Raw genomic sequence first — 26,977 nt, forward strand, 5'->3', positions numbered from 1 at the left:
AAATATTCATCTACATCCATACTCATCAAACAACAATAAACTGAATGGCAGAAGCACATACTAGAAAGTTTTGAAATGTGGTTCTACAGAAAACTGCTGAAGATTAGATGGGTACATTTAATAACTAATAAGGAGGTACTGAATTACAATTGGAGGGACGGATCTCAACAGTACAATTTCACTATAGGAAGTGATCAGTCAGTAGGACACATCCCGAGATATTGAAGACACGTCAATTTGGTAATGGATGGAAGTGTGGTGGGGCAAAAATTGTACAGGAACACCAAGGCTCGAATAAAGTAAGCTGGCTCAAATGGGTGTAAAGCTTCAGTAGTTACGCAGAGCTATGTGGCTTGCGCAGGACAGATTAATGTGGAGAACTGCACCAGCACAATCTTTTGACTGAAGACAACAGAAATAGCAATATGTATCATTTGGAAGGTTTTTATATTATGCTGCTGGGGCTCTACATCTGAGGCAATGATGATACTAATGTAGGCTGTTGACAAGTTCTCTCTCTTCAATGCCTAAATGCACTTTCAGAATGTTTACACTCAGCACAAAAATGTAATTTCAAGTTATCTCACACAACAAACACAGCGTATGTTTCACTGAGAGCACAAAAATATTGCTTCATCTAAAGAACTGTCTCAATACTGTAGAGAAACCATACTCTCCAACAGAACTACTAGTCCCATGGCAGCACAGCAGAACTCCTGCTGGGTTTCAAAGGCATGTAGAGGGGCCGGGTGAAAAGCTGAACTTTACAACCTGTAACAGTACTTTCCGTTCAAACTGATACAAGCAGAAGTTACAATCACACTAAGGAAATGTACGTACCTGGAAGAGCCTCGAGCCCAGCTGGATTCCCGACCACCTCTTGCGAACAGTTGAAGCCAGGTCCGTGAGAGATGTGAGGCCATTTGGGGCGGCCGCTGTGTCTACACAGGAGCGAGGGCGCTGGGTGCTGTTCTCCCATGCCTGGAAATATCAACATATCAGGGCATCCAAAAGTGTTTGACAATTTGGGACCTAATTGTTTTGCTCTACATTTACATAACCACATAATAATAATAATAATAATAACAACAATAATAATTGCAGCAACAACAACAATTATTATTGTTGTTGTTACTGCTACTGGTGCTGCCATTCCCTCTGCTCTTCAAGCGTGGACACGTAAAAGATTTGACCAGAAAAGAGTAGACGCAAAGAGTCAGCGGATTTTGAAAAGCCAACTTAAAGGCTGCAGTGCCATTGAGGCAAGCAATACCTAGGCTGTACCCTGTTGGCAGAAACACTATAGGCATCATGAACTGGATACCAGTAAACCACAGACTCAAGGTGCTGGTAAAAGACCAGCACACATTGGCAGACTACCTAAAAGTGGGGTAAAAATTGGCTCTGATTGGAGTCGACAACAGGAAGATTCTTTAAGTACAGCAAAGCAAGACTCTATAGAGGAAACTACTCTCCACTGGCATACTGACAGCCTATGCGATAAATTGTCATGTGGGCAGTTTTTTGAGAAAACTGAAGGCAAAACATATGAAGAAAAGACCTGACCTAGGCAGATCAACTGAACACTAAAAAAGGAAAATTAAGGACTGACCTTTGTTACACAGGAACAAGCCATCAGAAGTAATGCACTGAATGCCATATTCATGAAACTGGCAGAAGAAAAGAGTGCAGATCCTGCAAAGAAGCTGAGGAATCAACGCACCACATCTAGAGCTGTTGCAACCACTCAGACTGATTGCAAGCAGAGTCAAAATGCTTTGGCATCATCACACAATCTTAGGAGGTTATGAGGAGTCTGTTCCATAGGTAACGTGATCCTAGCCTCACTAAAGGCATTGGGGTATAACACATTGGTACATAAAGATGTGACCAGTAGTAGGAAGACCAAGGAAGATATGGATGGACCAAGTGCAGGAGGATACAGGAGTAAGTAGAATTAGATGGCATACAGTTCTCACAGAAGAATGGTATATGGGCAGACAGAAAGGAAGAGTCCTCGTTAACCGTACCTGGGCAACTGGAGCGGTAAACTATTGATGATGATAATGATGATGGGTTTTCAACATCTCAGTTTTCACAAGACAGAGCCCGAGAGTACACAACATGTATCATCAAATGCCTTTTGGTGTACAACCTGATCATGCACAGTACATTTCTCAGTCTCAGTGGCACATTTTCAACATACGTGGTATTCTTAAACATTACAGAACTGCCTTCACTATATCCAAATTACATTTGTTTCTGTCCTCTGCAATGGAGAATAATACTAACTAATATCTTGTTTTCTTCAAGAATTGTGTCGAGCCCACGGAGGCTCGCTCTGTGCAACAATATTCATTACTTGTTTCAATACAATATGGATTCTAAAAGTCTATAACATTTATTCATTTAGTGTATACATCAGTTCACTGGCCTTCCTCACAGTCTTTATTAATCCATATTAAACTACTACGCAAAATTTTATCATTACGCACTTTCCTGCTTTATATACACACCCGTAGGACATCAATACAGACAATGACTAGTTATTCTTGCTTCCCAAGTAGCAAAAACACTCAGAAGAGCACTTTAATTAAGAATGGAAAGAAAAACAAAGTAGATTAGGACGTGAGCAGTTCAGTTTCAGGGAAAGGAGGAATACCCTTGAAGAAATTTTAGCACTACAGTTAATAACAGATGGCAGATTTCTGAAAAACAAGATATTGAGGCTAATGGCTGCTATTAAGTTTAAAATTTCAGTTGAGTAGTCAGGCACAGAAACCATACTACAGTTAAAGGAGTTGAAAGGCATGAAATGTAGGCAGTAATATAGAAAGGAGTGAGACAAGGTTGTAGCCTACCTCTTGTGTTATTTGATGTGTACAATGAGAGGAAACCAAGGAGAAATTTGGAAAGAGAATTAAAGTTCAGAGAGAACAAATAACAATGCTGAGACTTGCTGATGACAATATAACTGTGTCAAGAGATACCAAAGAACATGGAAGATCAGTCGAACAGAGTGGAAAGTGTCTCAAAAAGAAATTGTACCCATAAAGGTTAAACGAGGGAAATGGAGTATCATCAAAGTAGGCAATGATGAAAGAATGAGAGTAGGGAGTCAGAGAATAAAAGTTGTAAATGAGCATTGCAATTTGGGCAACAAAATAAGTGATGATGGCAGAAATTCAGAGGAAACAAAATGTAGACCGGCAACAGGAATAAGTGGTGCTGAAAAAAAGAAGTGTTTTTACGGAGGGTTTTTGTTTGGAGAGTAACTTCATATGTAAGTGAAATACGGATGGTAAATATTTTGGACAAGAAGATAATAGCAAGTTTTCAAATGTGGTGCTACAAAATGATGCTAAAGATTATGCTGGCAGAGCAAATAACAAATGAGAAGGTTCTAAATCAAACTGAAGAGAAAAGAAATTTAGAGTTCAATTTGAATAGAAGACGATGCTCGAAAGGACACATTCTGAGGACTCAAGGAATCATCCATTCCATACAGGAGAGAAGTGTTGGCATAAGACTGTAGAGGAAGACCAATGTTTGACCACAGTTATTGGGTCCAAATAAATGTTGGCTGCATTAGTTATGCAGAGGTTATGAGGCTTGCGCCCTTTAGACTAGTGTCAAGAGCTATAGCAAATAAGCCTTTCAACGGGGTGGGGGGGGGTGGGGGGGGGGGGGTGCTGCTGCAGTGCTGAATGTGGAAATTTGGTGGGCTGCTAGCTGCAACACCAGTGGCTGAGTTGGGAGGGGGAGGGGGGGATCTGATAGCTTAGTATACTTTTTAATTCACCTGTCTGCTGCTCAACAATCAACCCTAATTAATGTTGTTGTTACTCCTTCACAGATTTTCCAATATTAAATTATGCTGAGGCAACAAAAGTCACTCCACACCTCCTAATACTGTGTGAGATAACTTTTTGCCCAGCGTAGTGCAGCGACTCGAGGTGGTACGGACACGAGTTGTCGCAAGTCCCGCCGCACAAATATCGAGTCATCCTGCCTCTGTAGCCATCCATAATTGTGAGAGAGTCGTCGGTGTAAGACGTTGTGCACAAATTGACTTCTCAATTATGTCCCACAATCGTTTGGTGAGATTTGTGTCAAACAGTGTAGCTGAAATAACCACTTCCAGACAGTGGTTAGTTCAGTTGGAATGGGACCCAGTCCATTCCATTTAAATGTAGCTCACATCATTATGAAGTCACCACCAGCTCGCACAATACCTCGATCACAACTCGGGTCCACGGCTTTGAGGGGTCCGCATCACATCTGAACCCTACCGTCATCTCTTACCGTCTGAAACTGGGACTCACGTGATCGCGCCACTGTTCTCCACTCGTCTAGGGTCCAACCGATGCAATCGTGAGCCCAGGGAGGCACTGCAGGTGATGTCGTGATGTGCCGTCAGCAAAGGCACTTGCATCGGTCGTCTGCTGCCGTAGCCCGTTAACCCTCGAGCAGGTGTGCTGTCTTTCTTAACGTAAGCAGGCACGTGGTGTTATTTGTACACATATAAGCAGGGCCGGCCAGAAATTCTGCACGCTTGCCGTGCTCCTGCACATGTGCAACTTCCGGGTCACAGCGTGCATGCCGCAGCCGTCAGTGTTCACGTTTCTACCCACAGATGTCGCTTTATCCACTTGCTGGGATACTCTGTACCGGCGCATTCTAGTGCTCTTTCCACAGCTTGCAAGCCAACCATGGGAAGGTATTTCGCATATTAAACATTTAAAAATACTGTCACAGTCTACTCATTGAGACGTCTACTTTTATGTTAACAGTTTAACCCAGTAAGACAAGTAATACAGTTAACAACCGTGGGTTTTTATTAAGGCAGCTTGACTGACGGCACGTAAATACGAATAATGTTTTTGATCTAGTATTTAAGAAAGAGAGCACTTAGCGACTTCCAACGAACCTTATTCATGATTTCAAATAACATTAAACTAATGCAAGGTTTCCTATAACTAATTCTCGGTGCCCTCAGTTACACCCACATAATTTCTGTCTCACTGACCTCTGAACAGAATGATAACCGCAGACCTCTTGATGACCACCTGTTATTTCAATACCATTATTGCTACATCTTTCATCAGCTGCGTCTGAAATCTGCATAATGACCGACAATTAAATGAATGTTATGTTTTATCGACTTCAGCTGAGTGTAGCCCTTCACACATTTAAAAAAACCCTAAATGTAAGTATACATTGGAACAATTGGTTTAATGACCAACTTTCCTGATAATAATGTAACATGGAGCAGAATGAGGCACTAATGCACAGTTAGTAAACAATAATTTTTAATTATGAAAGGAATAAATCCAAACACGTTTATCACTGGTCATGAGAAATGATAATCGAGTTGATGTGTCTCATCCATTTTCTTTTGGACATTTAATTTTGCTTGCCGTTCTTCACTCTTGAGTACACTACACTCGTCTTTGTGATATGTATTGTAGTGTCTTTCAATTGAAAACTTACGCTGGCTGCCTATTATTCGGCGGCATAGCAAACACTATGAGTTTTCACCAACGGCTACAAAAAAGAATTGCAGTTCCCAGCCATTTTTAAACGACTGAGAACATAGATCTCCCGTCCTTCGCTTTTTCACAGTACCTGCCATTTCTCAGTACTTCTCTGTTAAGGTTACGGTTACCAGGGGTAAACGAGACTGGGTATGTTGCGCTCTTGCTTGTACCACATAAACAGGGAAGAGGAGCCACCGCCGTTCATTTAGGACACATGTCTAATAACAGATGTCGCTGTCGCTCGCTGTCGCACACGTGCAGCACTTCCGTACGTCTGCACACTGTGCAGTGTTTGGCTGGCCCTGCATATAGGGAACAGTCCATGAACCATAGACCCTGCCGTCGGTAGGGAGGCTTGCGTGCCTCAGCGATACAGATAGCCGTACCGTAGGTGCAACCAGAACGGAGGGGTATCTGTTGAGTGGCCAGACAAACGTGTAGTTCCTGAAGAGGGGCAGCAGCAGCCTTTTCAGTAGTTGCAGGGGCAACAGCCTGGATGATTGACTGATATGGCCTCTTAACATTAACCAAAACTGGCCTTGCTGTGCTGGTACTGCAAATGGCTGAAAGCAAGGGGAAACTACAGCTGTAATTTTTCTCAAGGGCATGCAGCTTTACTGTATGCACGAAGAGGTGCATCAAACCAGTCTCAGGACTGAAGACCACCACCACCACCACCACCACCACCACCACCACCACCACAACAACAACAACATAAAGAACAGCTGTGTTTATGTTACAAAGGTACACATATAAGAGCAAAATCACAGTGCAATGACAAAACGATAAACTAAACCTCCATTATATCGCATCGTTGCCACGGAAGTCTTGCACAGCAGCAATGACCCACTCTACATACTGAACAGCACAGCTGCATCAGATCTCAGTCAATCGTTTATTCCATTCCCAATTATCTCGTAGACAACTGCCTCACTGCAGAATTGTGCTGCTAGCTCATAATCTGAGTCATTTTTGTGCACAGACCATAATTCTTTTTTTTCTCACCCACCTTCTTGTTTATTTTATATTACTGCTGCTTACTTTTACACATGACAACACAATTTACCAATGCATTAGTTTAAGCAATAATGAAGGAATATATACAGGCTCGCATTGTAAAACAGCAACGGAACGGAGCAATGCAATGCATTTGTTGTGGTCGGTGCCCGCTCGAAGGTTAATATCAAATTGTGCCGCAAAGTCCAAAAAGATACATTCCTTGTACATCTCACATTGATTTCTGCAGTTATTTCATGCAGTGTTGCTTACTGTTAGCACTAACAACTCTACGCAAACACTGCCACACTCGGTCATTAAGCGGAGGCCGTCAGCCACCGTGTTGCTCGTGGTGAGGGGTAATGCCTGAAATTTCGTAGTGTTGGCACACTCTTGTCACTGTGGATCCTGGAACACTGACTTACAGAAACTGCAAAAATGCAAAAACTGGAGGGCTAGGTACAGATGCAAAGCCCATTCCTGCCAAATGACAATCCAGTGCATTGAGCATTGCACTACTCCACATGAAACGAGAAAACCACGGGCGCAGAAGCGCAGAGCACTCACCTGAGAGGAGCCGACCACATCCGGCAGCTGGGACTCCTCCTCTCCGCCGCCCTGTCGGGGCGACGGCTGCGACAGGGACGAGTGTATCGACCTGACGAGCCCGCGCAGGCTCCAGCCGGGCGCGCCTGCCGGGATGCCGGCGACAGCCGCGGCGCCCGCCCGCGCCGGTCCCCGTGTGGGCCGCGGCGTCTCTGCCGGCGGCGAGAGGGACAGACGGGCGGCGAGCTGTCGCGGCTGGTGCAGCAGGTCGAGACGGAACGGCAGCAGTGCCAGCGGCTGCAGGCATGCCACCAGCTGGTCCGCCAGCCCGCGCCATGCCGGCCCGCCCAGGTTCCCCAGTGGCAGCAGCCCGCACTCCTCCTGGTAGTACCGCCGCAGGACCGACTCGCGCGTCCGCAGGTACCCCACCCACGCGTCCAGGGACCGTACGCTGTACACGCGCCAGTTTACTTAAGTAAATCGCAGTATGTGTGTGAAAAAAATCAGCAGTAGAAGTTACGAGTCTATGGTACGTAAAGGGCTCGAAAGTAATCCCGACACAGAATACTGTCCGATGGAATTGAATTCCTAATAACGTGTCAGGTGTTTAAAGAATATACAAATATGTCTAGGAAAAATAAAAATGAATGAAGAATTCCTAGTAGTTTAGGAATCAGATCAATACGAAGTGCTCGAAAGATAAATTGATAGGACTGCACGAAAAATGTGAAGAAATCTACCGTATTTACTCGAATCTAAGCCGCACTTTTTTACGGTTTTTGTAATCCAAAAAACCACCTGCAGCTTAGAATCGAGTGCAAAGTAAGTGGAAGTTCTGAAAAATGTTTGTAGGTGTCACCACAACTAATTTCTGCTGTCGAATATATGTAGCGCCAAACAGGCACGCTTTGCAGGCACAAAGATAAATACTGGCGCCAAAACCTCTGCGTCAGTAAAAAAAGGTGGAAGACGAGCGTTTTCCTCCGTCCCGAGTTTCGACCACTGCATTTTCATACATTATCCAACGAAGTAAATACAAATTCTGTATTGTTCATCTTTGAATGTAGCAGCATTTCAATGTACTACGAAAATCTGGCTGGCAAGACTGGGATGTTTGTAAATATGGCCAACTCTACATTCTGAATTTTTTCCTACCTGTGAGAAGAGATGGTTGCTAATAGGAACTTTTATGAATTGTGAATCACATGCAGTATTCTCTTCACCATAAGAATAATACAAATATAAACATTTTTGCAATGTATTCTTTCGTGCTTGCTGCTATCTCATTTAAATCCTGCCTGGCTAATAAACTACAAAACTAGAGTGAGACAACAGCAAATGTGGAAGAATATACATATCATGTCACATTCATATTCGTACTATTCTTATGCCTAATAGTGATACAGTCAGAAATGAAGCACAGCAATTGACAAGATTTTTAAATCTAAGATGACTCTAGTTTCTGTGCAGAATGTAATGTACAAAAGAGGCGTCTGCAAAGATTTTCAAACGGAGAAAATTTTTCGCTAAACTCTCGTTCACAACATCTTCTATCATACGCAGTCTATTATTTGGTTCTTGTTGATCATTATCAAAGAAAGCTGCAATGTAAGTAACAACAAATAGCAGTCTCTTACCATTATTTCGCTTATGAGACAATTCCTCTCTTTTTTTTTTTTTAAATAGTAAGCGGTGGTAGCGCGCACAAAAGCCAGCCATGCCGCGAGCAGCGACAGGCCGTAAACACTCATTATCAGAATGCGACAAACAATGTATGACACAGTACAGTAATGCATTTTCAGCTTAGAGTGACGTAAACACCTATAACAAAAAGAACAGCACTTATCAGATCAAAGAAAAATAAGCAATCAATTCAAACCAGACAAAGCACGTGAAAAAGGAAGGGTACCCGTATAAATACGGACGAAGCGCCTGACACATAGCAATGGCTACCTGGTAAAGCTTAACTGCTACGCTTACGACTGGAACCAAACTACTGTAGCTGTATCGTCATTCATTCGACCTAAATTGTCTCTCATATTACAATGGACCAACTTTGTTTCGATTTGGAGGTGCGGCCTAAAACTTTTCTCTCCACTTGAATTTCGAGTCTCAAATTTCAGGTGCGGCTTGGATTCGGGATTTTTTTTTTTTTTTTTTTTTTTTTTTTTTTTTTTTTTTTTTTTTTTTTTTTCTTGATTTCGAGTCTCCTTTCTCAGGTGCGCCTTAGATTCGAGTAAATACGGTAAAAGGTAAAGTTCTTCAGAAAGACAGTGAAATTAGAAGCAAAGGCATCAACACTAAGACAGCAAAAAAACAATTCTACTATTAAACTCAAGAGACAGGTGACAGATGTACAGAATGGGTTGAAGACCACTATGAGGGAAATGAGTTTACGCTGATGTGTCAAATGTGGCATTATATATTATTTTAAAGACATAGGAGATGTAGCATTAGTCATGAACTTGACTAAACTTTTGGAGACTTGGGAATAAACAATACAGACAGGATAGATAATGTTCCTTAGGAATTTCTGAAATCGACTTGGGAAATGTCAATCGCATCATTCACGTTAGTGAGTAGAGCCTATGAGACTGGAGACATGCCAAAGATGGAGATGAACGTTCAGAAGAACATCATCTACACAATCCCAAAAATATCACAAGTAGATAAATGTGAGAATTATGACACAATAAGCTTAACACCTCTTGCATCAAGATCGCTGACAAGTAAAATCTACAGAAGAATGAGAAAGAAAACTGAGGATTCGTTAGATGACCATCAGTTTGGCTTTAGAAAACATAAAGCCATTCCATGTTATTTGACCTGTAAAAAATGTTTGACATGTAAAATGGAGTATGATGTCAGAAATTCTAAAAAAGCTATAAGTTACCACAGAAAGATGAAAGTTGTGAGGAGAGCAAAAATGAGGTTAACAATAAACTGAACATCAATATTTGGGAAATTAGTAGTAGAAGTAGTGAAGGAATTCAACTACCTTGGAAGCAAAACAACAGTATAGATGAAGCAAAGATAGCCTACAGAGCAAAGAAGCATTCATCACAAAAATAAGTCTTATAGTATGAAATATAAGCCTTAGTTTGATGAAGAAATTTCTGGGTACATACTTTCCAAGCACAGCATTTTACAGTAGTGAATTACGGACTGTGGGAAAGACAAGAGAGACAGATATTGAAGTATTTGTGATATAGGGATACAGGCATATGCTGAAAACTGGGCAGATTGGTAAGATAAGAAATGAGGTGGTTCTCTACAGAATCAACGAAGAAACAAATATCTGGAAAACACTGATTTGAAGAAGGGACAGGATGATAGGATGTGTGTGAAAACATCTGGGAATAATTTCCACAGTATTAGAGGGAGTCATACATAGCAAACACTGTATGGAAAAACAGACTGGAATACACTGTATGGAAAAACAGACTGGAATATATCCAACAAATAACTGAGGATGTAGGGTGCAAGAGCTACACTGACATGAAGAGTTTAGTGAAAAGAAATTGTGCCAGGCTGCATGACACCAGGCATAAGGCTGGGGGAACACCTAGCATTAATGACACTGTTGCACATGGGTGCCACAATTTTTATGAGGATTGCACCTGAGTCAGGTATACAGAGACCTGTGGAGCTACAAATATGGAATATGTGTAACCTAATGTATATAGTAACTGAGTCATATGAGCCTGGCTGTTGCATCAGAAATAACATGGTGAAGTCAATTTTATAACTGAAGGATAAACTATCTCAAATTTTGATTACTATCAACAGGTTGTGTATCCATGTAGATGTAGATCTGGTTGATAGACATGTAGTAATGGATATTAAGAAAAATTAAGTTGTCATCAACCCAAAGGATTATTAGAATACTCAATGCTGTCCTACTGGATATCTTATGGCACTGATGACTTTCTATCTGACTTACACAGCTGGTTATAGGTGGACTGGCAGTTTAACGTGGATTCCCAACTGCCACGCAAATCGTTGTTTGTCACATTAATGAACATTTCTGCAGATAAAGAAGTGAATGGTGCCAGATAAAAAATGATTAAATAAACTGTAGTAATTTAAATACAATTTGTAGTAAAGTAATTACCAAAAAGATTTAACATACCCAGAATGGACAGGGCGCTGGTTGCTCCAAAAGAAGATTTTAAAATTGTGAATAGTGCAGTCTAAACAATACAGCATAGTTGAGCAGTATTTACCAAGATATACCTATCATTCTTATGAGTAAACCACAACAAATACTGTGTACAAAGTATCCATTACCCAGATGCCAGTGAACATTACTAACACAAACAGCACGGTGACAAACTGTCCAGAGCACAGTTACGTGAAACCTCGGCACCATTAGCAGGCTGTGACATGTGAGGCAGGCTGTGGTTTCATTGAAGTCTGGGTCCTGTATTTAGGTCAGTTGGGTGCCGAAAGAGATGGTGCAACATTTATAGCTTCTAGCAATCAATCCTTACATCAACTACACTGTCACAGACAGTGACTAATCCTGCAGTGGAACAAGTGCTCCAGTCAGCAGAGACGGTTTTACTGCCGACACCGATTAGCAGGTGAGATGCTCACAGCCCGTCCTCAGAGAGAGGCCATCCAACAGATACTACAAAATAAATGGCCTACTCAAGTACTTCGCCATAGAGCACAAGCCAGTAAGCAAATGTATGTTTTCTTTCTGCTCCATAGGTTGACCGCACTGATTCAACCGTGAAATGAAATACCTTACTCTCTCTGTTGTTCCAGCCTGTTGGCTGTGTAGATTCAGTGAATAGCTCTATTTGTTGTGAGTTCAGAGCATTTTATTGTGACTGCCCTGCTGTCCGTATGTGCTGAGGAAGCAATTTGGCAGGGGGGGGGGGGGGTTCGTCATTTGTTTCCTGTGCTCTGAAAGGACTAGAACTGTAAACTTACTTTGCAGAATGCAGCTGCATTCTCAAAGAATGTAAAATTTACGAATGAGTAAGTCACTTTCAAAGTGGAAGCATACCTGCCTATGAAAAGAGCATTCAGGGAACACCATTTATTTTGACAACAGACAGGAACATCGAGACAGCACAGTGAATGATTTGTTACAATCATTATGCCAGACTGGAAGATACTGCACTCGAGTTGAACATTAGCAATAGTTCAGCAATTGCAGTGGTCCACAATTCTCCAAACTACCATAAGGTAGTGTGTCAACAGACAAGCACAAACAGGGACACTTGGAGATGAGAAAATCACATTTAGACATTTTGAAGAGGAAGGAGAAGACTTTCTCAGTTGCATGGCAAAAAATCAAAACAGAAGGGAAGAGAAGAGAAGAGGGAATCTTTCAGGTGTGATTTTGCTTCAGTATATTGCCTGCCCTCATTCAAAGTCACAGTTTTGAGCTGCTGGAGCAGCCAATATGCAATCCTGACCAAACTCAAGAGTTATTTTTCACCATTTTGGGCTGATGAAGGTTCTCCTGTATGAATCAATTTTTTGTCAGACAATGAGATTATGGATGTTGTGGGAGAGTAAGTGTGCACAATGCTGCAAAGCTGCTTCCAATGTGGAATTAGAAGGCTTGTCAAAAGCCCCCATAACTGGCTGGATTAGTCAGTTCAGATATTGGAAGAATGCAAAGACAGACTACTTCTTATAGTACTATGCTCAATAAAGCATATAGTGTTCAGCCCAACCTTTATGTTGTGGACAGCTTTGCTTTACTTACATCAGACGGAAGTTTGTTGGAGACACTTTCTCTATACTGGAAAATCTCACTCTGAATCATTTGCAATGAGGCAAATATGTACTGAAACAGTGTGCCAGTCTGGTACACAAACCCAAACCAACTTAGCTCTCCAGGCACGACTCACGACCTGTCCTCACAACTTTACTTCCACCAGTATCTTTCCCACCCTCCAAATGCTACAAAAATCTCTCCCATCTGCCTCACTGGAATAGCAATTTTACAAGAAGAAGAAGAAATATAATCTATATCTTGACTATTTTCTACTCTGAACAAATTTTTGAAAACACGAATGTATCAATAGACCGAGTGCTACTGCTAAATGCACTCTGTACAATTTGTATTTCATTTTTTTTAATAATGTCCTACTCTCAGTGTATGTTGACATCACAAGTGACAATTTGGGCCTACTGAACTGGAATGTTCAAGATGCGGGGAAAAAAGTCAGTGTTATAATTCTTTATACTTTGACAAACCACAATTTTTAAGAAACATCACAATTGCTTTTGAATGTAAAATTATTTATTTATGTAATTTACTATTACAATTTCAGCTGTGTAGCCATTATCAAGTGGAATACTGCAAAACTGGGCTTCAGCACATGTGAAAACTTTAACAAATATCTGTCACATATATACATAAATAATTTATGAGTAACAGAGGCCACTCACCTATCAGTGGAAGCGCTGTCAACAGGCACATAAAAAAAGAACGAAAAACTTGCTGTTTGGCAAGTGGTCTCCTTCACTCCTAAATTATTTACACTCTACCAAAACTTTCATCACCATACTCATAAGTATATGTGTCATAAACATGACAGTGTGTTGAGTATTTACTATTACCATTGCTATCATCTTTTACATGAATTACACAAACCACTACTCACGAATACTGTATAAATGACAATAAATAATTTATATCTAAAAACAAAGATGATGAGACTTACCAAACAATAGCGCTGGCAGGTCGATAAGACACACAAACAAACACAAACATACAGACAAAATTCAAGCTTTCGCAACAAACGTTTGCTTCGTCAGGAAAGAGGGAAGGAGAGGGAAAGACGAAAGGATGTGGGTTTTAAGGGAGAGGGTAAGGAGTCATTCCAATCCCGGGAACGGAAAGACTTACCTTAGGGGGAAAAAAGGACAGGTATACACTCGCGCACACACACACACACACACACACACACACACACACACACACACACACACACACACATATCCATCCGCACATACACAGACACAAGCATGTCTGTGTATGTGCGGATGGATATGTGTGTGTGTGTGCGCGCGCGCGCGAGTGTATACCTGTCCTTTTTTCCCCCTAAGGTAAGTCTTTCCGCTCCCGGGATTGGAATGACTCCTTACCCTCTCCCTTAAAACCCACATCCTTTCGTCTTTCCCTCTCCTTCCCTCTTTCCTGACGAAGCAACCGTTTGTTGCGAAAGCTTGAATTTTGTGTGTATGTTTGTGGTTGGTTGTGTGTCTATCGACCTGCCAGCGCTTTTGTTTGGTAAGTCTCATCATCTTTGTTTTTAGATATATTTTTCCCACGTGGAATGTTTCCCTCTATTATATACAATAAATAATTTTGTAGTCAAAGATTATCATGACAACCTTTAAAAAAATTTATATGACTGAACCACAACTATGAGCAATTAATAAAACCACAAACTTGTAACAAAGCATAAATATCACTTACTTAAGTAGCCCCAACACAAAAGCGTTGAACTTCATTATCCCCTCTGTGAAAACATCTTCACTGTTGATGCGTAGTACCAGTTCATTTAGAGACTTTGTCATTGGATCTGCAAAGAGAGGAACACACTAGCATTGTCTATGACATAGAAAATGATGTGTCATTCTACCTTATATACAAATGTTAATGTCTATTCAGAAATAAAACAAGTAGTACACAATAAGATAAGGCACCCTAATTTAAGTGTGACCAAAATAGACAACTGCATGCTAAGTTTCAAATTTCTCAGGCTTCTCTCACTGTTTCCCTACTTATTTCATTACATTGAGTGCCAGACCACAAGCCTTGTTTAAATTGAAACCTCCATCCCTATTTTATTACATAAAATGCATGTTTGACCATCAGCTGCTTTTATTTTAGCACGGACCAGTCTCAGTCGTGGACCATCTCCCCAGATAAGGATTAAAATGGTTTAAGCCACAACATTACATTTGTCATTACTTAAACAAGGTCTGGAGCATGTCACAAATGTCAATATATGACACAAGGCTTTTAGAAGCAAACATACTAATACCAAGTGTTCACAGAGCAGTAGTGGAGAGATCACGACTATAGGTCCTGTGTTGTATACTGATATTCATGACATGCTACACACATCATTTAAATAATGACAAATGTAATATTGTGGCTTAAACCATTTTAATCCTTATCCGTGGAGATGGTCCACGACTGGGACTGGTCCATGTTTGGGTCTAAAATAAAAGCAGCTGATGGTCTAACATCCATTTTATACGTTACTTGATGGCTGTTGATAGTCAGCTTCTAAAATTGCCCATTTTATTAGGTTTCCTGACATCTTTATTTTGGTAGGCTCCTCAATTACACAGTTCCAGAATCTTGGCATTTGCACCACAATACTAGTGTCATTGCACTTCATTTCATGATTATATTCGAGGCAGTGCTTGTCAACAGCTGATTGGATCAGTTGTTTTTAGTCGGGTGTGTTGCTATTGTTTTTCGCATCTCTTCTCGACTGTTCTAATACTCTGCTCAACATAAGATGTGCCATATTCACACAGAATGAGGTAGATATCTGTCTTTTGGAGACCTAGATCACCGTTACCATTACAAATAAGACTACCTATGCTGATGTGAGGAAAATAAAATACACTGGATGCGAACATTTTCATAGGAGTCAACCGATCTTTCACAATATTAGTCCATCATAGTGTAGATAAGTGATTCTTGGCTAGGGGTCTGGCCCTCAATTTATTTAGATCTCATTGGCCATTAAATCCATAACAGCTGACAATGCCAAATGGGTATTTCACAAAATACCAATGTGGACTCAGAGAAACAGACGAGCATGGAAGGGTGTCAGGAACTGGAGTCTGCAATGAGCATGTGTAATCGCACAACTTTGAGCACCTGAAAATGATTGGGGTGGCCTCAGAGATTGTTGTTGTTGTGGTCTTCAGTCCTGAGACTGGTTTGATGCAGCTCTCCATGCTACTCTATCCTGTGCAAGATGCTTTATCTCCCAGTACACACTGCACCCTACATCCTTCTGAATCTGCTTAGAGCCTCAGAAATATTGTACATAAAATGGAAAACGACAACAATTTTTGATTTTTGGCATTAGGCCAGGGTTCAAGGCTATCCAAAAATGCACATACCACTTATGAAAGCCTACATTGTACTATTATAAGTTTAGGATAATAACGATGTTGAGACAGCATTTCAAAAGAAATACAGAGCATAAGGTGTGAGAGAGAAAAAAGGAATGGTAGGTCAGCAAGGGGACTACATAACATCACTGGTGGCCAACAGAGGCAAGATATATTGATATAGTAGCATCACATCAGACGCCAATACAGACAAGAGGACCTCTCTCAGTTTAAGCAATTGCTGGGTACTGCCACAGCAGAAGGATTCGGAGAGAGAAGGTCAAAATGACCTCGAGAGGTCAGTCAGTTGGATACTGTAATGCAATCGGTTGGTGAACAACCTACACCATTTGTATTTTTTCATACTTACATTGATTTAGGATGAAAAGCTTTTAACATTTCATATTTCATCAATGGTTCCTTCTTAACGAAAAACACTCATCGTTTTAAAGAAAAGCACTCATCGTTTCAACAGCTTCCAAATTATATTTAATGAATAATGAAAGTATTAGCTGAATTTTGCTTATACAAAATTGTAAAGAATGTCTTAAAAGCCTTGTGATAAACTGTCAATACAAAATTTGGAATGAATCTAGATGTAAAATCACCAATTTAAAATATAATGCTGTAAATAACAAACTGTGATGTATTATATTTCATTATTGTTCTAACAATACCCACACCTCATTCCTGAAATGTGGTGATACATTTGAGTTAGAGAAGAAAAAAAAATCAGCTGCGAGTTAATTCCATGTAAAGATGAAACTGGCAGACTTTAGAATGCAAAGATGAAACTGGCAGACTTTAGAATGCAAAGATGAAACTGGCAGACTTTAGAATGCAAAGATGAAACTGGCAGACTTTAGAATGCAAAGATGAAACTGGCAGACTTTAGAATGCAAAGATGAAACTGGCAGACTTTAGAATGCAAAGATGAAACTGGCAGACTTTAGAATGCAAAGATGAAACTGGCAGACTTTAGAATGCAAAGATGAAACTGGCAGACTTTAGAATGCAAAGATGAAACTGGCAGACTTTAGAATGCAAAGATGAAACTGGCAGACTTTAGAATGCAAAGATGAAACTGGCAGACTTTAGAATGCAAAGATGAAACTGGCAGACTTTAGAATGCAAAGATGAAACTGGCAGACTTTAGAATGCAAAGATGAAACTGGCAGACTTTAGAAAGCAGAGAGTATTATTCAGAGCTGTGGGCTCTACAGAGCAGCTGTCGATGTTGTCATGTGTTGCTGGCTCTGCTCGCTACAAGCACAAAACATACATACGGCAACAGTCTCCGTACACTGGGGTTCCAGCAACCAAAGACTTTGGTCCTCTGCAAGTTGAGCTTGTGTGAACATGTGCCTACTTTCTACTTCAGAAAAATGGCTTTGTCCAAAAGCTTTAATATTTTAGCAGACCTTTTTATTAAGGCTGCCTGTGACTCAGTGCCTGCTCTATGTGGTGAGTGTACTGTTCAAATACTATTACAAACAAAGAAATGTGTCATGTTTGAATTTTCGCACATCAAGCAATGAGGAGCGATTGTTTTAGTTGGTAAAAAGCTTTCTATGACCGAGATCTAATAAATACTTCTTTATTTTCAACAACCAGTTCTGACAGATTTTACTGTCATCTTCTGGTCTTAATTTTTTTTGTAACAAAGCTTGTTCACTGTGAGTTGCAACCTTATGCCAAGTTGTCATATTAGTGGATAAAAGGCAGCACATTATATGAAGGTCTGTCAGAAATAAAACATTTACTATCAAAAAGCACCTTATGCACATGGCCACATCTGCATATGCAGCACTCACAGATCATTTTTAGGTTTTAAAAATCACAATGTAAAGTAAAGTAAAATGCCCATGTGTTTAAGTTAGCTTGATATGTTCCAGTCACTGATGATCCACCTTAGATCTCGGTTATAGAAATTTGTTTTACAAGATATGACGTGTCTAAATGCTTCACTTGTTTGGTCTCCAAGCAATGATATTAAATGCTACAGCAAATATGCGCATCTAAACCTGTGATGATAATTTACAAGTCTAATGTGACCAGAGTTTTTGCCGTGCAACGACGACACATCCTGCAATAGCGGACTGATTTTATATATCAAATGACAATATTCCACGATACATAGTAGTATAACAAAAATATCGAAAAGTACAGAAAGAAAACTAATATTCATAAGACACTTGAGAAGCATATGGAATATATCTAAAAAATTACCACAATGATATCAACAATGTAGGAAAAGACAGACTGCTATTTGCTGTACAGAAGACACGTTAAGTTGCAAACATGCACAATTAAAAAAGAGACCTTACATAGAGTTTTTGGCCACAGCCTTAATCAGCAAAAGAGAAACACACACCATTCATACACACAAGCAGGCACACCTCACACACACACGACTGCCGCCGCCACCATCTCGCACTGTGATAAAGGCTGTGGCTAAAAGCTCTATTTAAGTGTCTTGTAATTGTGCCTGTCTGCAGCTCGACATGTCTTCTATAAGGTAAGCAGCAACCTTTCTTTTTCTACATTGTTGATATTCCTACCTGGAGTTTCCACTGTTTGAAATTAGCGTAGTATATTTTATAGGAGTAAATATACCCTTCAAGATAAGAAAAAGAAAATTAAAAGGAATCGGATTTCCCCCCCCCCCCCCCCCCCCCCCCACACACACACCTGCAAAAGGAAAAACTAGGGCACTTCATTTGAAATCAGACCCTCTGGTGCAAGTTATCGTTCCGAGGATGGACAAATTAGCAAGCAACCCATTTGTATTGCTGCAAAGTCTCAGCTCAATTGACAGGTCACATTTATACGGTCGAAGCCTCGCCTCAATCCTCGAGCAAGACGTAAGTAACGCGACGTCCGTGCCGGCAGTACCGAGTGTCCCCTTTATCCGGCAGTAACGTATTCTCACAGAAGAAACAGACTGACGGTAACAAGAAAAATTTCTACCGAACGTGTTCACGCGACACGACACGCGCACAAAAATAAAAGCAGCCAGCGACGGGAGTACCGTCGGCCTCACCTTTCTGGGCGGAAGCCTCGACGACCTGCCAGAGGGAGTTGGGGATCGGGCCGAACGCGGTGTCCAGCTCGGGCCGCAGGCCGTCGCAGAGGGCGGCGTAGAGCGCGGGGCAGAGCTTGCCGAGCGCGATGCGCGCCACCGCCGGCGTGCGCACCGAGTCGCCCAGCGCGCAGCAGTGCTGCCGGTTCTCCGCCGCCGAGAAGTGGCTCACCACCTGCTCCACCGCGTCCCCCACCGCCGTCACCAGCTCTGCGACGAGACGATAATTACTATTGGCTTTTCACTGCAGTCTGTTAGTAACTAGATACATTGCTTCCGACATATTTTAACACACTTCCACTTTTCACATAACAGGATTCCTCAAGCTGAGTGCAGTAGGGAACAGTTTAGTCCAATTCTTTTCCACCAGCCTATCAGATCGTAACATCACCCGATGGCTATTTGCTATCATTAATCATTTTCATTTACTGTTTACCATTCGAAGAATTAAGTATAGCAGCCTTTAGATGCCGTAATAATGTTTTTCCAGTTACATTTTCCTGGAGACGTACCGAGTCTCGACTGTATCTCCAGTGAGGATAGAAGCTGAAGTACCGAATTAAAATCTTTGAACTAGGGTCATCTGCTTACATGACAGATATGCTATTCACTACACTACCCTGACACTGTGACTAACACAGCACCAACGATTACCCTCATCCGATGCCCTCCCGGACACGAACTTCAATTCACACCTCGGCCCACCTCAGTTCTCCCCTTCTCAAATTGTCAGTATTGCCGAGGCTCTCTCCGATAAAGTCGAAACTCTATTTGTCACCGAGAAAAATTAAATTCCGTCAGATCGGCAGATCACCCGAGTCTGAGGTACAGGCAGGATTTCGCCACTACATACCAAGTTGGGGAGATATTCAAAAATCAGAGAGCCTCGGCAACACTGACAATTTAAAATGGGGAAAACCGAGATGGGCTGAGGTGTGAACTGAGGTTTGTGTTGGGGAGGTCACTGGGCTAGGGTAATCCGTGCAGCTATGTTAGCCACAATGTGAGGATTGTGTAGTCAATAGCATATCTGCCTAGTAAGCAGGACACCCGGGTTCAAGTCCCAGCCTTGGCATAAATTTTAATTCATTACTTCAGCTTCCATCTTTATTTTCCAGAGACATTTGCAGAATTATCTCTCAAGTTTGTTTGAGAAAAAATGACTAGCCTCGGACTAACGTGTTTTATTCGTGCCTCAGTGTCACGGTAGAGAGCAAACAAACAATTTTTCTCACACTAGGTTCTTTATTAACACTGTGCATATGATGTGAACTATCTCTTAACAAACCAATCTTAGTACCAGAAGAAAACATAACCCAACCGGATGTTTCCTGCAATGAAGAATTCTGTATCAGCTAGATGTGAAGATTTAATTAATTTCTACCGAAGTCCAATTGTCTTCCTGCAGACCAGAAAAAAATGGTTCAAATGGCTCTGAGCACTATGGGACTTAACATCTGTGGTCATCAGTCCCCTAGAACTTAGAACTACTTAAACCTAACTAACCTAAGGACACCACACACATCCGTGCCCGAGGCAGGATTCGAACCTGCGACCGTTGCGGTCACACGGTTCCAGACTGAAGCGCCTAGAACCACAGAGCCACATCGGCCGGCTGCAGAATAGAAATTCAGAGTCCCCGGCAATGGCACACTTTATAAGATGTGTAAATACATCACTTAACAGTTTATTTTGTGGAGCCCCAACAACACATAACTGAGGCTTTTGCTGAAGCTAAAGTTAAAACTGGAACCACATTACCTCTACCACCGCGCATTACATCCCCATTATTAATACCTTCACGAGACTACTACAGTACCTCTGCCAAACCACAGCAGTTATTTATGGATTATAAAGCTAACTGTTAATGTTTTACACTATTTAGTTACCCTATTATGAAATCTTCAACTTACAAGACAATCATACGACGAAAACAAAATAGTTTAATTTGCTCCACCACAAGTCTGTTGACATGTCAGCACTGTATAAAGCACTAAATGAATTGGGCACCTGTGATACGCCAAGTAGAATAGTTGTGTTAAAGGATACAACACTGAAAGTAAATGTGAATAACAATATGACCAAGATCTTGAACTTTACATGAAACAGGGTGATAGGCCTCTGCAGTCATCTTAAACTTAGCACTGCACAGTGCGGAGAAAAAAAAGGAGGTACTATGATGAAATCCAGTCATATGTATACAGGGTGTTACAAAAAGGTACGGCCATACTTTCAGGAAACATTCCTCACACACAAATAAAGAAAATATGTTATGTGGACATGTGTCCGGAAACGCTTAATTTCCATGTTAGAGCTCATTTTATTACTTCTCTTCAAATCACATTAACCATGGAATTGAAACACACAGCAACAGAACGTACCAGCGTGACTTCAAACACTTTGTTACAGGAAATGTTCAAAATGTCCTCTGTTAGCGAGGATACATGCATCCACCCTCCGTCGCATGGAATCCCTGATGCGCTGATGCAGCCCTGGAGAATGGCATATTGTATCACAGCCGTCCACAATACGAGCACGAAGAGTCTCTACATTTGGTACCGGGGTTGCGTAGACAAGAGCTTTCAAATGCCCCCATAAATGAAAGTCAACAGGGTTGAGTTCAGGAGAGCGCGGAGGCCCTGGAATTGGTCCGCCTCTACCAATCCGTCGTTCACCGAATCTGTTGTTGAGAAGCGTACGAACACTTTGACTGAAATGTGCAGGAGCTCCATCGTGCATGAACCACATGTTGTGTCGTTCTTGTAAAGGCGCATGTTCTAGCAGCACAGGAAGAGTATCCCGAATGAAATCATGATAACGTGCTCCATTGAGCGTAGGTGTAAGAACATGGGGCCCAATCAAGACATCACCAACAATGCCTGCCCAAACGTTCACAGAAAATCTGTGCTGATGACGTGATTGCACAATTGCGTGCGGATTCTCGTCAGCCCACACACGTTGATTGTGAAAATTTACAATTTGATCACGTTGGAATGAAGCCTCATCCGTAAAGAGAACATCTGCACTGAAATGAGGATTGACACATTGTTGGATGAACCAATCGTAGAAGTGTACCCGTGGAGGCCAGCTGCTGTACATGGTACGGAAACAACTGGTTCTCCGTAGCACTCTCCATACAGTGACGTGGCCAACGTTACTTTGTACAGCAACAACTTCTCTGACGCTGACATTAGGGTTATCGTCAACTGCACAAAGAATTGCCTCGTCCATTGCAGGTGTCCTCGTCGTTCTAGGTCTTCCCCAGTCGCAAGTCATAGGCTGGAATGCTCCGTGCTCCCTAAGACGCCGATCAATTGCTTCGAACGTCTTCCTGTCGGGACACCTTCGTTCTGGAAATCCGTCTTGATACAAACGTACCGCGCCACGGCTATTGCCCCATGCTAATCCATACATCAAATGGGCATCTGCCAATTCCGCATTTGTAAACATTGCACTGGCTGCAAAACCACGTTCGTGATGAACACTAACCTGTTGATGCTACGTACTGATGTGCTTGATGCTAGTACTGTAGAGCAATGAGTTGAATATCAAAAGAAGCACCGAAGTCAACATTACCTTCCTTCAACTGGGCCAACTGCCGGCGAATCGAGGAAGTACAGTACATACTGACGAAACTAAAATGAGCTCTAACATGGAAATTAAGCGTTTCCGGACACATGTCCACGTAACATCCTTTCTTTATTTGTGTGTGAGGAATGTTTCCTGAAAGTTTGGCCGTAACTTTTTGTAACACCCTGTATACAATGTGTAATAAAATCTGGTTGTAACTGCAAGTTGTCGGAGTAGTGATTTAGTAGATGTTGGTGTCAAATCGAGGATTAAGAAGAGTTCATCTAGTAGGGAGTGTAGTTTATTGGGAACACACACATCGACTGAACTTTTGCAGTTTTTATATACAGTATTTACAGATTAGAAAATTGTTCATGCCATAATTTTTACAATAAAAATTATTACTTACTGCTATTTATTTTTCTGGTCAAAATCTGTATTTACTCTCATCTAGTCATAGGTTACTGGTCACACTGTAACTTCTCTTATAAAAAACACTGATGCATTATTATGCCATTAATCTTTTTGTTTTGTAGTTTTCATACTTTGTAAAATAACTGCTTTCGAACACAAGCAATTGTCTCACATGAAATGCAGATTTTTCTTATGAGAGATGTGAACTATTTCTGCTGTAACTTTTTGTTCGCTTGGGTTTCTTTTTTTTTGTTTTATTTATTTTTTATTACGTTGATATTAACTTTACATTCGGAGATTAAGGAGGGTGAGATTGTGGCTAGCTGTGAGGACACTGCAGAGAGTTGAATGTGGATCTCACAGATGTTAGGACCTGGGCAAAGAGTTTTAGGCATTTGGGTGGTCACGTTTATTTGGACTTGTGTCATTTATGCTCAGCTCGTGCAACTGAAAACCACAGTTAATAAGAATCTCATCCAAAAATTCATAAAATCAGCACAAGTACAACTAATGGCACTAAGGCAGCTTTGCAAACAAACGACTGAACATTGATTGTGTCTGTTCTATTGTAAAGAGTGTATTGTATGAAAGATAACATCTGACCCAACTACCACAGGAGACTACATCACCTGTGGATCAATCGCCACCCCTGTTCTTCCTCTTAACTACCACTTCATCAAAACAATTCGTGCACAACTGTATTGGAAACTTACCCCTCTTTTGTGCAATGTCGATTGCTGCCAGAGGCACAGATGGGCTGTGCACATGTGTCAGGAGAGATGCCGGCCTCACAGCCTTCTCACACGGACTAGATTCATTGTCTTCCAGCTTCCCCTGTAAGAAGAGGAAGGAGCAATGTGCAACATTCTGAATATCACTTACACTGGTACTAAGGCACAAAAACTCAATTACAACATAAGTTCACTATAAGAGGGTATGAGAAATGGCTATTCAGTGTTTATAGAAAGTCATTCTGAAAACAGAATGGAATGAATTAGCTTCAGTTAAAATCACTTTCGATCTACACGTCATTTCAGTATATCTCTCAAACAGATAAAGAAAACATCATTCAAAGTTTTATACAAAAGTGCTGGACATATGAATAACAGTGCATCACAATACTCAAAGTACATAATGTATATGTACGTACTTGAAAATCGGTCATTAAATGCACATCATGTATCTTTGAAGTACCAGTACACACCAGCTAAGATTTTCGGTGTTCAGTTAATTAAAGATTGAAATGCAACATAACACACAGCCACGAAAAACACACTGAAGTATTGTATCTGCTCCAGAGGGCCAATTAAAATAAATACTGATATGCACTCTTAAGTCATATGATCTTGGTTATGTCTGTCTTTCCTAGTGTCCATCTAGTTTTCATGATTTAGAAAATTAATTTTTGTCCTCCGAGTCTTTCACAGTGGCATGCTTCAATAAAATAATATTGTTATGCTTACTTGACATCGCCCGGATCCCAAGTTTTGTTATACAGATAACCAGTTTCAGCCAGTTCCATGGCCATCTTCAGACCAATAATCACAGAACTTGCAACATGTCAGACACTGTATGGAGTGCTAAGCACTCTCGCATAGGCAAAAAAACTGGGCACAATCCCATGTGCATGATGATCTTACACACTCTTGGATAACAGCCATAAGCAATGTAACACACCATTCTGCAGGACATGGGAACCAGTCAAAACTGTCCTCCTGACGGAAACAGGCAATGAAGGTGTGCTTCAAATACTCAAATTCAGACTCTAGATGGTCGTTATCAGAAATCTCTTTGCTCTGTGTACTAAAGTGTCCAGGACCACTTCCTTCTTTACAAGGTGGTGAGAACTTGGCATTCAAGTATCGGTAAGTGTGCATATATATCCTGTACGTCGAATGTCTTCCGCTCAGATAAAACCTCCAAGAACAGAAGCTTCCCATCCCTCTGCATCTTGACAGTAAATTTAATGTCAGGTTGGCTCCAACTGGTCGACAAACTGCTGCAGTACATTTTCACCATGAAGCCATGTAAGGAAGGTGTTGCCAACATATCCTAACCCCCACAGAGTTCAGAGCTTACTCCTGAAAGTGCTCCGTAAAGGTCAAAGACAATTGAGAGTCCACAGCTATGCTATCCATCATCGTATCCAATGTATCCTAGCCCCACAGAGTTCAGAGCTTACTCCTGAAAGTGCTCCGTGAAGGTCAAGGACAATTGAGAGTCCACAGCTATGCTATCCATCATCTCATCATATTAGTTGCAGTACAGTAATTAGGTTATTGTTAAAGCATGGTGGAACACCTTGACAATCTCAGGTGGAAACTGTTGGACCAAAAGATCAAGCATGTTTTGTACCAGCACACTTACGTGTTTTGAACCAGCACCCTTGTAAAAAGTGACAATGTCCACACTAACCGTTATGTTGTTTTGGTCTGTCTTTATTTTCCTGAGGGTCTCAACTTGAGACTGCAAGTTAATAATTTGATGTTTGCAGTATCCCAATTTGTGTGCTAACAACAATTCCAGATATTTTGCCAATCTGTAGGCATTAATTTCTTCACCACTACTTCTTGCAGTCCAACACAGACCATTATCACAAAGACAAGGAAGTTCATAAAGGACTCTGGTATGCAGAGCTGCTACGAGCTGCCCAACTTGCCTTCCATGCATGGGTCACTTCAGCCCTCTCTGTAAGGTTCCCGAAAATGCTACTGCACCTATACCAGCAGAAAACAATGCCAGCTCCGGCAGTTGGTAATTTTTTAACTCCTGATGATGATGGCAGAGACAGCTATCGAGAGCTCGAGTGTTTTAATCAAAGTGACACGGCTTGTGAACCGAGAAGGTATTTTTGAAATTCATTTTTACTTGAACTTCATGGACCGATATCCTTATAGATATGTGCATCATCTGCAAACAGTCTTGAGATTACTATCAATATTGACAGGTTATTAATAAACAGCAACAGCCCCAATCCATTTTCCTGGGCACACCGGAATTAACTTCTATCTCTGTCAACGACACTATATCCCAGATGGGGACCGTCGCTGTTCACGTTGTATATTAATCTCCTCGCAGATAATATTAATAGTAACCTCAGACTTTTTGCAGGTGATGCTGTTATCTGTGATGAAGTACTGTGTGAAAGAAGCTGCATACATATTCAGTCAGATATTGATAAGGTTTCAAACTGGTGCAAAGATTGCCAACTTTCTTTAAGTGTTCACAAATGTAAAATTACATACTCCACAAAAAGAGAGAGAGAGAAAAAAAACCTTGTTGTGATTACCATATCAATGAGTCATTGTTGGAATTTGCCAACTCATACAAATATCTGCGTGTAACTCTGTACAGATATGAAATGGAATATCACTTAGGCTCAGTTGTGGGTAAAGCAGATGGTAGAGTTCAGTTTATTGGCACAATACTGGCGAAGAGCAATCACTCTTCAAAGGAGGTTGCCTACAAATCACTCGTGCAACCGTTTCTAGAATATTGCTCAAATGTGTGAGACTCATACCAAATAGGACTAACAGGATATACTGAATGTATACAGAGAAGGGCAACATGAATGCTCACAGGTTTGTTTGATCTGTGGGAGAGTGTTACAGAGGCACTGAAGGAACTGAACTGGAAGACTCTTCAAGACAGAAGTAAACTATCCCGAGAACAACCATTAATAAAGTTTCAAGAACTGGTGTAAACTATAACTCTT

The 26,977-nt window shown here is 41.2% G+C and overlaps 1 protein-coding gene across 1 annotated transcript in view; it reads right to left on the minus strand.

Moving 5' to 3' along the window:
- LOC126109548 (uncharacterized) overlaps positions 1–26,977 on the minus strand; it is a 358,294-nt gene that overhangs the window by 26,840 nt on the left and 304,477 nt on the right. The window contains 5 exon segments of the mRNA XM_049914564.1: positions 841–981; positions 7,104–7,533; positions 14,533–14,638; positions 19,240–19,488; positions 23,976–24,096. Of these exon segments, the coding sequence (XP_049770521.1) occupies positions 841–981; positions 7,104–7,533; positions 14,533–14,638; positions 19,240–19,488; positions 23,976–24,096 (1,047 nt within the window).

Source organism: Schistocerca cancellata, chromosome 12, assembly GCF_023864275.1.
Source record: "Schistocerca cancellata isolate TAMUIC-IGC-003103 chromosome 12, iqSchCanc2.1, whole genome shotgun sequence".
Taxonomy (NCBI): Eukaryota; Metazoa; Arthropoda; class Insecta; order Orthoptera; family Acrididae; genus Schistocerca; species Schistocerca cancellata.